This window comes from Sturnira hondurensis, unplaced genomic scaffold (assembly GCF_014824575.4).
Source record: "Sturnira hondurensis isolate 20B ecotype Veracruz unplaced genomic scaffold, ASM1482457v3 Scaffold0007865, whole genome shotgun sequence".
Lineage (NCBI taxonomy): Eukaryota > Metazoa > Chordata > Mammalia > Chiroptera > Phyllostomidae > Sturnira > Sturnira hondurensis.
Window position 1 is genome coordinate 147,927 of NW_028080496.1, and position 15,556 is coordinate 163,482.

A 15,556-nucleotide genomic window follows, 5' to 3' on the forward strand; every position below is an offset into this window, starting at 1 on the left:
GCAGAGCCCATTCAAAGCGGCTTCCGGGAAAGAGGGGACTCCATTGGGACCGCTATGGTGGTCATGCGTGGAACCGAAGGAGAAAACACCCACCGGAGTCTCCCAGGCCCAGACTAAACCTGTCCTGCCACTCAGCCTGGCCCACCCTTCCCCCACTGTGCTTACCTGGAGCTCATGCCTGCCCTGGGAGCCCCACCCACTGCCCTCCTGTCTCACCTGCCCACAGGCTCCTTCACCTTCACACCCCAGTGCCAAGTCCAGGGCCGGACCCCACAGTTGGTGCTCAGTGAAACTTTGTTATCCAGCTGTGTGGCCTTCAGCAGGTGGCTCAACTTCTCTGAGCCTCAGGTTCGTCTGCTGGAAAACAGGTGCTAATACCTGTTCTCGCTGGGGAATGTGGGAATAAACAGATCCTAGGAGACGCACACGCATGGGCCCATCATCTCGGGAGAGGGGGAAGTGCTAGGCACCCACCTGTGGTGCCCTCTCCGCCTGCTTCCGTCTCGAGGCAGAGGGGTGCCCACCGGAGCCTCCTGGATTCAGTTATTTGAGGCTGCAGCTGACATTTCCTTCCCCGGCCCCAGTTATCTGTTTCCTAGGAAACAAGTGAGAGACATTGACTGCAACAACCCACACACACACACACACACACACACACATACCCTGGCTGCCACCCAGACTGACAATTAACAGAAATACAGTAAATGTCAGCAGAAGCTAAAAATAGTTTACGCACCCCACCTAGTACCACTGCGCCCTGCCTCCCCGACACCCAGGGACACAGGAAGGCAGGGCTGCACCGGGACCTCTTCCGGATGGTCAGGCTCGAGGGTCCAGCCTGCTCAGTTCCTCTGGTTTCTCCAGGACCAGACCCAGGGGCCTCCACAGGCTGCCGCCTGCGTGGTGCCCATTCACCGTCTGTCTCCCTGATGCCTCTCCAACTTCCTCTCGACCTGAGGCTGCCCCCTCAGCCCATTCTGCAGCCTGGAGATTCCAGGCGCACAGGTACACAGGCTGGCAAGCCCATCCCCCACCTCACCCCTCCCTGACCCGGTAAATCTGCCCTCGGTCCGGCCAGTGTCCCCAGTCTATGTCACCCCTCACCCACGAACCAGGTGCCCTAGCCAGAAACCTGGGAATCATCCTTTTGATTCAAGCCTGCTTCTGCTCAGTCCACCACCCTGCCCTGTCCCCCTGCCCAGCCTGATTCTGACACCCTGGACCAAGACCCGTCCTCTGGGAAGCCCCTCACTTCCATTGAACTGAAAGCCCCTGCGCCCCAGGAATGACGGCAGCCGTGCGCATACCAGGCCTGGGGCATCGTTCTAAGCGCTTGAGGCGCATTAACTCACCTAAAGCCATGGCAGGTGTGTGTCTGCTCCCTGGGAGCCTGGGGGACAGGGCCAGGAGGCGACCAGCTCTACCTCAGTCACCTGCGCACAACACAGGTGGCCTCCAGGGGGCGCTCCTGGGACTGAGTCTGTCTCTTCCACTCTCTGCCCCCAGGACCTGGAAGAGTGCTTGGTAAATTTGGGGGGTGACTTAAACGCGTGCTACACCGACTGGGTACCTCAGGAGGCTCTCCTCGTGTTTTCTCTGCAGCGCACCTGATGGCGGAAAACTGGCTGGTTTTGCAATTTGCTGGCGATTAGGGAGTTGTGGGATCTCGTATACCCTAGGCATGGGTTCTTGCTTCACCACACAGAGCCCGCCTTAATCAAGACTCCGAGCTAAATAGCTCAGCGCTCCGACCATCACAGCGAAGGCACCGGTGCCCGGCGGACGCGGCGGCATGCGCCTTGTAAACAGCCGGACTCACAGGCGCTGCCGCTCCCGCGGACACCCCGGGTAACCAGAGATTTCCTCTCCGTGCAGCATTACTTCACGGTCAACTTCAGCCACGAGAACCAGAAGGCCTTGGAGCTGAGGACAGAGGACGCGAAGGACTGTGACGAGTGGGTGGCGGCGATCTCTCACGCCAGGTACGTCCCCTGCCCCACGGTCCAGGCCGCAGAAAAGCAGCCCAGGCCCGAAGCAGCGAGCCCACACCTCTGGAAGAGGGGGCATGGTGGAGGAGAGGACTGGGGATGGAAGCTTGTCAGGGCCTCCCTCAGAACCCAGGAGCTCAGGGTCACTTCCCTGGGTGCCACAGGGAAGGAGAGGCCGTGAGGAGAGGCGTTGCTTCACCCAGGCTTGCTCCTGTTTTCCTGTCAGGGAAACTGAGCGCCATTTGGTTGGGTGATGGGTTTTACAGATACATCACAGCATAAGGTTGCTCCCAGCCGGACGCAGCCGGCTGCTCAGCCACAGAACCAGTCTCATGTTCCCTCGGGGCCTGGGTTCTCTCCCCCACAGACTGAAATCCTTATACAGCTCTGCGATCTGACGCAGGGGTGGGGGCCCTGCAGCGTGGGCCCCTTCCTGAGGGAGACCCCCCCCCCGGGGGCCCTGGCAGAAAAGCAGGGCAGGAGTGTGTCCTGCAGAGGCTGGAGGCTCCAGGCTGGACTGAGTCTTAGGGATCCTGGGCTCTCACCCCAAATAATCCCTCTGCAGAGCTGAGGACTGCAGAGGGGGCGGCCAGGACACCCAGACGCACCCTGATGAGAGGTTCCACTTCCTGGCTCGGGGATAGCGCTGTTTCTGTGTCTGTCTCCCCGCAGAATTTGGAGCGGGGACCCATGCAGTTTTGGCGTCCCCAGGACCTGATGCTCAGCAAAGGGCGGCAGGGCAGAAGAATTCAAGGATAGATGCATGGACTGAGGGCGGACGCAAGGGCGCATGCTATAGGGAAGATGAAGGGAGGGTGGACAAATGATTGAGGAGCTGGTGTCGAAAAGATGGAAGGAAGGAAGGATTGACGGACAGATCATCAGACAGGTCATCAGACACACACTGTGTCTGGGAGTTGGGGTCCTCTCCCGAGGGCGGTGGGTCGTGAGCCCCACTCTGACTGGGTCCCTCGGGCTGAAGGGGCCGGGCCTCACCTGCCACGCCCACCCGCGCACAGCTACNGCACTTCCTGGCTCGGGGATAGCGCTGTTTCTGTGTCTGTCTCCCCGCAGAATTTGGAGCGGGGACCCATGCAGTTTTGGCGTCCCCAGGACCTGATGCTCAGCAAAGGGCGGCAGGGCAGAAGAATTCAAGGATAGATGCATGGACTGAGGGTGGACGCAAGGGCGCATGCTAAAGGGAAGATGAAGGGAGGGTGGACAAATGATTGAGGAGCTGGTGTCGAAAAGATGGAAGGAAGGAAGGATTGACGGACAGATGGATTCTGCAGCCCTTCCTTGACCTTTGCTCCCCGGAAGCCCTTTATGATGGCCACAGCCCTGACCTTGGCCCTGAGGTCAGGCCGCCTCCATCCCTGTCCTCGAGGACTGTCTGTCCTCATCAGCGACAGAGACCAGGTCATCAGACACACACTGTGTCTGGGAGTTGGGGTCCTCTCCCGAGGGCGGTGGGTCGTGAGCCCCACTCTGGCTGGGTCCCTCGGGCTGAAGGGGCCGGGCCTCACCTGCCACGCCCACCCGCGCACAGCTACCGGACCCTGGCCACCGAGCACGAGGCGCTGACGCAGAAGCACCTGCACCTGCTGCAGATCGTGGAGACGGAGAAGACGGTGGCCAAGCAGCTGCGGAGGCAGGTCGAGGATGGGGAGGTCGAGATCGAGCGGCTGAAGGCAGAGGTGACAGTCCTCCCACCTCCCCCCTGCCCCTCCCCCCCGCAGTCCCAGGCTCCTCAGGATCAGGGGCCAGATGACAGGGCAGGAGACAGCTCCCAGCCACTGCCGTGCCGCCTCCAAGCCCAAAATCGGTGACGCTGGCCGAGTGGGAAGGGCTCCCACTCTGTTTGGAGCAGGGTTCCCATCCTGCCTCTGCCGCCCAAAACCGAGGCCTGGGGAGGATCCACCAACCGCTCTCTGCCTCCCCTTCTCACGGGCCTTTCTTCCCTAACCCTCAAAGCTGCAAGGACAGAGTGAGATCATTTGTGGGCACATCCCTAGTTTCTGTGCCAACAAGCACATTGACTAAGCCTTCGGCATCACCGGCCCAAGGCCCTGGGGGCACGGAGTCCCTGGTAGGCCGTAGGGTGTAGCTCTCGGCTCCAGGCCAAGTGGCCCCTTCCCTCTGAGTGCCCTGATGGGAGATCGCCAGGCAGTGGGTACTAGGGGGAGCCTTCTGGGGTTTCACTACCGCCAGTGCGGTCCACAAAGCCGCCGCTCATTAGAAATGCAGAATCCCAGCAGTCAGGGAGCGATAGAAGGTGGAAACCACAAGGCCCCGGCTGCAGTCAGGGAAGTCACTCTCTCCTCCCATGGCCCACCATCCCACCCCCGGGGCAGACAGGTGACTCCCGACCTTCACCCCCCAGCCCCCCTGACTCTGCACCACAATGCATCCTGGACCTAGGTGAGGGGTAGGCAAGAGGCCCGGCTGAGTCAGCCCCCTGATGCCCCAGATGCTGCCGGAAGTGGCCCGCCCCCCCTGGTCGTGCAGGACTAACAAGAACCTCAGCCTGGGGCTCCAGCTCCAGCCAAGCTTCCCGTTCACCCCACCCCCTCTAGCCCCCACCAGGCACCTTCAGAGAGGCTGCCTCAGCCGAGCGGGGACAGGCTCCCAGGCCCGCCGTCTGCTCCCCAGCCTGTCCGCTTTGCCCGAGCCTCCTCGCACGGCTCCAGCATGGGTGCCTGTCCTGTCTCTGGACCAGCTAGTTCACTCTCAGACTAGTCCCCTCTGCGGGTGACCTCGGGGACCACTCTGGCCTAGCATACACCCCTGCATCCAAGCGGAGCCCCTATGAGGGACCTGTATTCACACCCCAGTGCCAGGTCATCAGCTCACGGTCAGAGCCTCCAGGTGTCACTCACTCATGACAGGCCTCAGCCCACCTGACTACAGCCTCCCCCTCCCCCCCAGCTCCTCACCTGTCGTCCCCCAGGCCCCTGCGATGCCTGTGGCTGTGAGCTGGGCGCCTCTGAGCCTCTGGATGTGCTGGCACCGTGAGGCATTCCCTTGTCACCCCCACATGTCCCTGTCTGGGAAACCCTCCTGGGGACTCCCTGCCCCGCTCCCGTGGGCTCCCACCCTCGGCGTGGCCCCCCAGCCTGGTGGGAACCCCCCAGGGGCAGGCCTGTGCCCTTCATCACCCCTGCCTGGCAGTGGAGGCGCTCGGTGAGGGCTCCCTGGATGGACGGGTGTCACCCCTGTGGCCTGACTGTGGGGCGCAGAGCCGAGGGCACGAAAGCAGGGCTCCTTGGGGACCAGAGCTGGGAAGTAACGCAGTTCATGGCCAGCATGCATGTGGGTTTCGGTTGCTTGTGCCTTAGAGGGGCTGGTGGGGAGGGGTGTTGGAGGGCAGAGAAGGGGTGGGTGCCGGGGTGATGGGGGCAGAGGGCATGAAGCAGGGCGGTCATAAGAGCCCCTGTGGGTGTGAGGCAGAAGCCCTTTTATGGGAATTTGGGGCGATGCTTCCAGTTGAGTGCACCCCGCTCCAGGGTAAAGATCGTTTCCAAGGACACTCTGAAAGGCCACTCAGTGGTGACTCTTTCAGCAGCAGCCTCTCTGTGTCTCTCACACACGCAGGTTCCACAGGGCCCAGGGCACCTGCGGGCGCTGGGTGAGCCCCAGAAAGGGGGAAAAGGAGCCCGTTGCCCAGGAAGTCAGTGACCAGGTGGCAGGGGGCACTGAGAAGCTAGGAAGTGAGGAGTAGCCCCGTGACAAAGTCAAGGTCTTAGAAGGTTAGAGATGGGGTAGGGACCCCAGGACAAAGGTCCATAGGGGAAGGGACTTCACCAAGGTCACCCCAGCACTGGAGTTCCAGCTCCCTTGCAAGCTACCGGCCCCCGCGAGGGGACAGGCTGATGAAAGGCTGCCAGTGAGGGAGTGACCGGCTGCCCTAGGCTCCCAGAGTTTGCCAAACAGCTTTCCTCGGGCCCCACCCCACTCCTCCTGAGGATTCTGGGGGTTCGCTTCTCCTGCCACCACCTGTTCTGAGCCCCCGCTGCCCTGACTGGCCACATCGCCCTCTGCAGTCGTCAGGGGTGTAGCGACCACCCACGGGGGTCACTACAGGTGCCATCAGGATCAGCTGGCTTATGCCACCATCACAAGCGACCCCAACGTCCTCACGACACAGCACAGCAAAGGCCATATTCTCAGCCACACGGGGCTCTCACTGGGAGTCGGGTTCGCAAGCTGCTGGGGCGTCACTGTGCATCCGAGGACAGGAACGTTGCCACTGACGAGTGACACAGGACCGTGCGCAAGTTCCGGGACCTGGCAATCACGACCCCCCCCCCCAAGTCCGAGGAGAGCAGCGGCCCCTGTTTCCGTCCCTGGCACACAGGCTGGTGCGTGTCGCGGACTTGCTGGAAGGTTCGGACATAACCGCACGGAAAGGGAAGACAGAGTAGAAGTGAAGAAAAGACAGCCCCGCCTCACACCACTCCACCTTTCCCGAGACAGGGACCCCTCCGTGCCGTCTCTCCGCACACCCCCACGGCCATTCTGTCTGTGGTCTGGCTCATCGCCTCTTTCTCTACAACCCCCCTGGCCCTCCAGCCAATGACATGCTGGAGTCGCTGCACCAGCTGCAAAGAGCCGATGTTTTCAAGAATTTGCAGGCTCCTCATTCAGCCTTTGGTGGCCTCGCCGTGGGAGAAGGAGGACGGCTGGCTCACACACAGAACCGGCCAGTCGGAGTTTCTGTTTCAGAGAGGCTCGGTCATGATGCTCCTCCACACTCCACACCCATCTTTTTCAGGGCTGCCTCTGTAACTGGCAGGGCCCGGTGCAAAATGAAAACGGGGGATCCTTGGAGAATTTCGAGGCGGCAGCAGAGCCTTGGATGACACACGGGGCCCTTCTCAGCCAGGGCTCTGCCCAGCCCCCACCTCTCCCCGGATGCATGGCGTCTGTTTTCTCCCATCTAAACAACCCCCTGGGGCCTCATCTTTCAGAACGAAAAGCCCTGAGGACCATCTACCGCAAGGGGACACCTGCCTCCCTTCAGGAGCCGCCCCTCCACCTGAGTGCTCAGGGTGGCCATGTCCTCGTGTCCATGGCTACGTTGCTCCCATTTTTGACTGAACATAAACTTGGAGAACGCGGGCAGGCCCTTGAAGGGCGGGAGTTTGGAGTCAGTCATAATGTTTCACTGACTCGGAAGCACTCAGCATCCTGCAAGGCCGAGACTGGTTTGAGATAAAGCTGTAGCTGCGTAATCGGTTTGGCAAACGAACTTCGACCTGGAACTCGATACATAAAACAGGTCAGCAAGGGGCCGGCCGTGAGGGAAACAGAAGAAGGCACCTTGACCCTCCTCCATGGGGCTCTCCCTACTGCTCAACGCCCCCATCTCTCCTCCCACCAGCCCCCACCTCACCCCCACCCCCCACTGCCCCGGCGCAGAAGACCCTGTGATCCCCTGTGCCTTTGTTCACGCCATCCCTTCCTTCTGCTGTGATCCCTACCATGCCACCCCCCATCTGTGGGCTCCTATTCGCCCTTTAAAACCCCTCTGGAAAGTCCCTTCTGTTTCTGTGGTGAGACGTCTACCGCAGCGGGTGCACACCCCTGTCCCGGCCTTGTCTTGTTGGATTACACGTAGCCTGTGGGGGCATCCGCTCCCCCTCCTTCTGAGACCGGAAACCCCTCCAGGGGCCCTTCCACCTTCTTCACCTGCAGCTCTGTGCCACCTGCGCCCGGCGCCCCGCACACCGACCCGACCAGGACCTGCACCGGAGTGAGAATGAAACGCCCGCAGAAGGGGAGGAGAGAGAACCGAGTTATGCAGCAGCGGGTTGAAAAGCAAGAAACGCGGAGATCTTTAGCAAAAGCTTGCCTGTGGACGCAAAGAGAAAAACCTGGATTAATGCCAGCGAAGAAGACTGTGCCAAGGGGGCGGGGTGGGGCAGGGTCCCGAGGGGCGTGGCCAGCGAGGGCGCAGAAGGCCGGTCTGCAGGTGGTGAGTGGGCGCCCCAGGCTCCCGGCTTTGGCTGCTGAGCCGGTGCTTGCTGGCGATTTGGGCTGCGCGCCAAAGTCCCAACTCTCCTCGGCCACCGTTGACAAGGGTCAGCTGAGCACTCCTGGACAAGCCAGCTGGTGTCCGAGGCCAATCCATCCCAGAAGGGACCTGCCTTCTGTGAGCTTACGCGGCGAGGTTCCTCCGCCTTGCTCCAGGAGGTGGGCTTGGGCCCAGGCTGCTGCAGGCTCCCGGGGCTCACAGCTCTAGGCAGCTTAGCCCAGCGGCCTGGTGCTTCAGTAAGGCCCCCTGGCGGCCGGAGTTGCCTGCGCAAGGAGCAGAGCGCCTGGCCTAATTGCATCTATTTTTGCCCTGGTCCCTGCTGGGTGGATGTCCCGGAATGCCTCTCTCTCCGAGAGCAGCGCCATCACTTTTAAATACAGACTCACACACACGCACACACACACACACGCACACGCGCGCGCACCCGTCACCCCGCCAAAGGGAGAAGGGGCACCGAGTGCAAACCCCAAAACCTGCAGAGGAAGCAGACTGGCATGGTGGCGGAGATACCAGGCCAACCCGGCAGGTGTGGACTGGGTGTGCCCGAATCTCAGCTCTCCAGGAGCATGTGCCAGTGAGCACACGTGTGTGTGCCTGTGTGTGTGTGTGTGTGTTCCTCAGCCCCCGTGAGGGCAGATCAAAGTATCAGCCTTCATTTCAACGTGCAAATGTTCTCAGATAATAAAAAACCGGAAGTGGGGGGTGCGCTGGGGGAAGAACAGCGGCAACTCCCCTGCTGGCGCTGAAGGTTTCTCAGCCAGATATTTTCGGCGACTCTGCCAAGCATCGCCAGGTAATTTTAGTAACGCGGCAGTGGAGAGCGGGGAGTGGCTCCATTCTGCTTTCAAAGTGCTCTTTTGTGAAGCCCATTCATTCAGCGGTTCAGCGAGCAGCTTGCAGAACAAGCGGCCTGGTGGCGACTGCTGGCTCCCCTGAGCTGCTACCTTTATTTTTTTTTAATTGATCGATTTTTTTTTGAGAAAGAGAGAAAGACATCGATTTGTTGTTCTGCTCATTTTTGCACTCACTGGCTGACCCTGCCCAGGGATCAAACCCGCAACCTTGGTGCGTTGGGATGAGGCTGTGGCCAACTGAGCTACTCCGGCCGTCAGGGCTGGAGCCTCCTCCACCTGCAGTCTGAGGGGACCCTGGGACCGTGGTGTTTTCCTCCGCCTGAGGTTTGCATGTCTCTGGTTTGTTTTTACTTCACTCGTTAATGTGGCCTGCAGTGTGCTGAGTGCCCAGCCCTGTGCCTGGCAGGAGACAGGCGACGCTGGCACTGGAATGTTCGAAGCGCAAGGTGGCCCTGGTGATGGGCCCCCAGTAAAGGCCTGCAGAGTTTGGCGTGGTGGGAAGGGGGACCCTGACCTGCCCACTGGAGGAGTCCCCGGGGCCCCGCTGTGCCCACCTCTCTGATCCCCAAATCCGATAGAGATTTTTACAGCACCTGTGATGTTCATCCCCAAGCTGTTCCATTTCCTAGGCCAGCCAGTTTTGGGCGGTGCCCCCAGGATGGCTCTAGGTCAGGGAGGAGCTTCAGGCCTGCCCAGGGCAGGGAGGGCGAGGCCGCAGGACTCTGCCACAGCCTGGGCTGCCCATGGGGTCGGTATGAAAAAGAAAGAGATTCCAGTGTCAACCTTTTTTTTAAAGAAAAAGAAAGGGACTCCCAAGTGCCCATCAGGAGATGAATGGATAGCAGCATGTGTTCTCTGCAGACAATCAAACATCACTCAGCCTTACTTTTTTTTTTAATTTTATTTATTTATTTTTAGAAGGAGGGAAGGCAGGGAGAAAGAGAGGGAGAGAAACAGCAATGTGGGGTTGCTTCTCATGTGCCCCTTTACTGGGGACCTGGCCCGAAACCCAGGCATGTGTCCCGACCGGGCATCAACTGGAGACCCTGTGATTCGCAGGCCGGTGCTCAATCCGCTGAGCCACGTCAGCCAGGGCTCGGCCTTTAGAAGGAAAGAAATCCCCATGCAACGTGGATGAGCCTTGGGGACATGATGCTCAGTGAAGCAAGCCTGTCACCAAAGGACAAATACCATGTGGTCCCACTTAGTTGAGGGACTGAAACGGTCCAGTTCACCGAGACAGAGAGTGGAAGGAGCTGCCCAGGCTGGGGCAGGGAAGGGGGGAGGAGGTGTTTGAGCAGTTCACAGCTTCACTTCGGGAAGAGGAGGAAGTTCTGGAGCTGGGGCGGGGAAGACGTGAGCGGGCACGTCCACCAGGCAGCGTGGTAGGTGCAAGTTCCATACGCCTCACCTCCATGAAGACCCAAGGTTAAAGGCAGCGATGGTGGGGAACAGAATCACAGGATCAGGCCACAGGGCCCAAGGTCGCACGGAGTCGGGCATAGCCCAGCGGCCGGGAGCCCAGGCGGACAGGACCCCGATGTCTGGCTCCGTGACGTCCCACAGAGCAAGGAGCCATGGGCCCTCAGGGACGGCGCGGTGAGGCGCCCACTCACCATGCAGGGGCTGCTGGGCGAGCACCCTTGGGGCAGCTGGGTTGTGTTTCTATTGCAGATTGCGTCCCTGCTCAAGAACAAAGATCGAATCCAGTCCACGCAGACCATCACCCCGAACGACGAAGACAGTGACATCAAAAAAATCAAAAAGGTTTGTTCGCATCTCTCCAGGCCGCACCCCGCCCCAGCCTCCCATCCCCCTACCCCAGAGTGTGGCCCCCTCACCTCAGCTCTGGAGCCAGAACCAGCACCCTGGTCCAGCCATCTCCTCTGGCCGTCCCTGTGAGGGGGTGGCTCAGCCCATCTGTAGGTGGCAAAGCTGAGGCTCCACAAAGGACCAGAACCCATGGCCATGGGACTCTCGGCCTGGCCGGGAGCTTCTCTGGCAGCACCCGGCAGCCTCGACTGGCACCCCGACCCCTCCCCACGCCCCTCACTGCCAGCAAACACCTGCACACTGCTGCCCCTCAGGCCCCCGCAGACCTCCGCACAGCCATCAGCCTCGATGAGCCCCCGCAGTCCCCCCCACTGGTGTTGCCCAGTTGGGGTCCGGAAGCACAGACATCTCAAAAGGTACCAGGGACCCACCCAGTAGCAGCCACACCCTGGGCCAGCCCTGGTGGGGAGCAAGAGCTCACACTTTATGTTTGCGGCCCATTGGCACCCAGGCAGGGAGCCTGGCTCGCCCCACGAAAATGAAATGACACCAGAGAACTCACAGGCCATATCCTTTTCCTTTTTCTCTGGTGACCAGCGCCTTCCAAGCCGGACATCTCACCAGAGCCTCGGGGTTTCTGGTCGCTCACAAGCAGAAATAGCTACTGTCCATTAGGTACTTTCCAGCAGCTTTGCTGCCGGTGAATTCTTTCCCAACGGCCAACTGCCTGGGGTTTTATTCACCTGCAACTCACCTGGGAAATGAGGCCCAGCCAGGCACGGTGACTTGCCTGCGTCACACAGTGGCCGCCGAGCTCCAAAGCCCACATCCTTGGTCCCTGAGACCCACCATGTCCCGAAAGACAGGTCCTGCAGCCCCAGGGCCAGTCCCACCTACAGGACAGGCAAGGAGGTGCAGCTCCCTCCGTCCCCACCCAGACAGGTTCACCCATGTGGAGGACCTGCCAGGCCTGGTGGGCGCTGGATTTGTCCCCCAGGTCTGAACCAAGCCCCACCCACCTGGTGGCGGCGCCCTGGCTGTCCTTCTCCGCTGTGGCCCCGCTTCCGGGCCCATCTTGAGAGGCCACTGTGGTTGAGACATTTTGTTCAGCACCAGCTGAAACCCACCCCCTTCCCTCTATCGTCACCCCCTGGAGCCTCGGAGCAGGACAGTTTCCTGCCCCCGGGGCACTGGCAGGTCCCCACCAGGCCTCTCCACTCCAAGGAACGACCCCCCAGCTGACACCGATCCACCACCCGGGGCGACCCCTGGGTGGTGATAGGTGGTACCCAGCCCCCCCATCCAGGCACCTCCCATCACCCTTGCTCCTGGTGCCCTGGGTCTCCCCCATGCAGGGATGGCAGGGAGCTTGGTGGCACCTAACTGGAGGCGTGGGCCTCTTAGAACAATTCTGTATGTGTGAATGGAGGCCTTTCCCAAGTTCCTGCCCAAACCAGCCAGAATCCGAGACAAGCGAGCCGAGCGGGGGTGTCACTTCCCCGAGGAGGCAGGAGGCTCAGGGGGGCAGGCCCCGGTTCTCAGAGGCCCAAGAGCAACGCCTTTGCCACCTTCTGTTCCATTTGATCATCTCCCTCTCCCCAGAGGAGCTGTGATAGAAACTTCTGGGCTCTCAGGCCAGTGTGATTGGATGAGAAGACGTGTGAGCTGTGCCCGGCTATGCTCCCCCACCTCCCCTGCCTCCTTCGGGGAGCGTTTCTGAAGCAGCCAGGGGTTCTTGCTAACGCACAGAGGCGGGGGGGGGGGGGGGGGGCCCAGGGGGGGTGGAGNGCCCGGGGGGGGGGGGGGGGGGGGGGGGGGGGGGGGGGGAGCCTGAGGGTCTGCATTTCTAACCAGCGCAGGCTCCACGCCCGGAGTGTGGCCTCATGTCGGCCCCTTGTCCAGCTGGCAAACGGGCTCTGAGGGACCCCGGCAGGGACCTTGCAGGCCGCACAGCCAGGCCTGGTCCCCGTCTCTGCCCTGGTCCCTGCACCGCCCTCCCATGGGGTGGGGTGGGGGGTGAACGGTGCACGGCACCCCCCACACCCCCAGGGCTCCCCGCCCGGGACACTGACAGCCCCTCCCACCTCCCGCCACGTGGGCGCCCAGGTGCAGAGCTTCCTGCGCGGCTGGCTGTGCCGGCGCAAGTGGAAGACCATCATCCAGGACTACATCCGCTCGCCACACGCCGACAGTATGCGCAAGCGCAACCAGGTGGTGTTCAGCATGCTGGAGGCGGAGGCCGAGTACGTGCAGCAGCTGCACATCCTGGTCAACAACTTCCTGCGCCCGCTGCGCATGGCCGCCAGCTCCAAGAAGCCCCCCATCACGCACGACGACGTCAGCAGCATCTTCCTCAACAGGTGAGCCTGCACCCCCACCCCCGCCGACCTCAGTTATGGAAAAGGAGAACGAGTGCACAGGAGTAGCCAGTTCCCAGAAGCAGAAGTCCACGTGGCCAAATCCATAGGGGAAAAAAAAACCCACCCAGCTCGCTAGCTGTGATTCTCCTTCAAGCAGATCCAATNGCGGAGGCCGAGTACGTGCAGCAGCTGCACATCCTGGTCAACAACTTCCTGCGCCCGCTGCGCATGGCCGCCAGCTCCAAGAAGCCCCCCATCACGCACGACGACGTCAGCAGCATCTTCCTCAACAGGTGAGCCTGCACCCCCACCCCCGCCGACCTCAGTTATGGAAAAGGAGAACGAGTGCACAAGAGTAGCCAGTTCCCAGAAGCAGAAGTCCACGTGGCCAAATCCATAGGGGAAAAAAAAACCCACCCAGCTCGCTAGCTATGATTTTCCTTCAAGCAGATCCAATTCAAGTGATGCCAGTTCGCTCTTGCTGGACGGGAAACGATGGCAATTTCTCAGCCGTGGCGTTGCCCGTGAGAGCCTCACAGTGTCCGCCTGAAAAGTGGAGGCTTCGTCAGCGAACTTTGTCACAGTTCTAGCTGGCGGTGTCCCCAGCCCGCTGTTCCGCCACAAGCACCCAGCGCGCTGGGCGAGTCCCCTCCTGAGCAAGTGACCCCGACGCTCTGCCGTCACCTCTAGAAATTCCTGGTCCTTTCCCCCCGCATATCCGTTCCCACCAGGCCGCACAAGCTGCACAAGGGGACTCGACTGTGAGGAGCCATTTGCTGCCAGAGGCCCGTGGCTGTGGGCTGGGTGCCCCCCGGGGGCGGGCACTGGATGGGGGGACCCCCAGCCCCCCTCAGCCTGGCTTTCTCTTCCAGCGAGACCATCATGTTCCTGCATCAGATCTTCTACCAGGGCCTGAAGGCCCGCATCTCCAGCTGGCCCACTCTGGTCCTGGGTGAGTGCCCGCCCCGGCCCCCTCCAGCCCCCCCAACCCTCCAGGCCCATGCGCTGTCCCCTCCAGAGGGAAATGAAGAGGCCCCTTCAGGACCCACAGAAGCCCAAGAAGAAAGAGAAGTTGGCCAGACCTCCATCTCTAGAGGAAGCTATATATTTTTAGTTCTTTATCTGCTTTTTCCTTTTAAAAAATTATACCGATTTGAGAGGATCGGTCTATATATACCGATTTGAGAGGATTAGCGAATCCAGAAGAGTGGAAAACGTTTAAAAATATCCACCATGGTTCTGCCTCCCAAAGATATACCACTGTAAACACTTGGGTGTTTTCTTCCAGTTTTTCTTCATGGGCAGATCTCAAAGGGTTTTTTCCCCCCGTTTTATATAATTGCAAAGCTACTGAATATGGAATTCGAATCTTGCCGCGGGGTTTTTTAACTGCACATTATCGCGTGTGTTTTCTCGGGTTTGCAGACCGCCCAGCCATGCTCCAGTGCCCACCTGCAGGGGGGCGTCCCAGAGGTTGCCATGGTCTGGGCTCCCCCCAGCACCCCCCCAAACCCGTCAGAGCGCAGGGCAGGTTCAAGTGTGGGGATGGGAGGATAGGGTGTTATACACCCAGGAGGTGGAGACAGAACCACCAGCAGGGGACCCATCTCGCTGCACCAGGGGTGCGGAGCTGGGGAGGTCTGGAAGGGCAGGGATGCACAGATAAAGGGCAGGGCAGAGACTCACAAGGCCAGGTTGAATCAGGAGACTCGGTTTCAGGCCACCGACGGACTCTCCTGTGACCCCAGAGAGGTGCTGTCATGGGTCGGACTCTCTGGAAAAGAGGCCTCAGCACCAACGCATGGAGCCGGGCAGAAGGGTGTGAGGCCTCAATGCAGCGACAGGCAGGCCCTCCGCTGACCCCACGGGAGCCCGGCAGCCGGGATGGCCCCTCGAGGTCAAGCATGGGGCGGCCTTTACACCCCCACCTGCACCCACCATTGGGTGGGGTGTAACTTGTGCAAGGCAGCTTCCTTCAGCCGAGTGGTTTCTGGGTAGGAGTCACTCAGCTGAGGGCTGTTGGCTGCCGGCACCCCAGCAGCTAGGGAACAAATGTTGGGATGCTGAGTGGATGGGGGGGCGCACACAGCACCCACCACACCACCTGGCTCTGGCTCCGTCTCTCAAACTCTGCAATTCTGGTTTGGTCCTCATGTTGGGGACCACCTACCTGGCCAGAGTCCCCTCCAAAAGCTGAGATCAGTCCAGGACTGGATGGATGGGCACCGCGACCCTCTCCCAGGCACCCGCCGTTGACCCCGCCCACTGCCTGCCAACCCCGCCCACCGCCCGCTGACCCCGCCCTCCTTGCAGCTGACCTGTTCGACATCCTGCTGCCCATGCTCAACATCTACCAGGAGTTCGTGCGCAACCACCAGTACAGCCTGCAGATCCTGGCGCACTGCAAGCAGAACCGCGACTTCGACAAGCTGCTCAAGCACTACGAGGCGAAGCCCGACTGCGAGGAGAGGACGCTGGAGACCTTCCTCACCTACCCCATGTTCCAGGTGCGCCGGGCCGCCCCTCGGGCCGCCTGCAGAACGG

General features: G+C 61.0%; 1 protein-coding gene across 2 annotated transcripts in view; it reads left to right on the top strand.

Moving 5' to 3' along the window:
• The window catches only part of RASGRF1 (Ras protein specific guanine nucleotide releasing factor 1), a 53,504-nt gene that overhangs the window by 10,842 nt on the left and 27,106 nt on the right, over positions 1–15,556 (top strand). Inside the window, exons 2-7 of one of the 2 annotated variants that reach the window (XM_037053412.1) lie at positions 1,876–1,982; positions 3,538–3,685; positions 10,554–10,646; positions 12,759–13,012; positions 13,885–13,964; positions 15,326–15,519. In XM_037053412.1, coding sequence (XP_036909307.1) covers positions 1,876–1,982; positions 3,538–3,685; positions 10,554–10,646; positions 12,759–13,012; positions 13,885–13,964; positions 15,326–15,519 — 876 coding nt within the window. Of the gene's footprint in view, positions 1–1,875; positions 1,983–3,537; positions 3,686–10,553; positions 10,647–12,758; positions 13,013–13,183; positions 13,306–13,884; positions 13,965–15,325; positions 15,520–15,556 lie in introns of those variants that run through there. The other variant, XM_037053411.1, reaches the window with a different exon arrangement.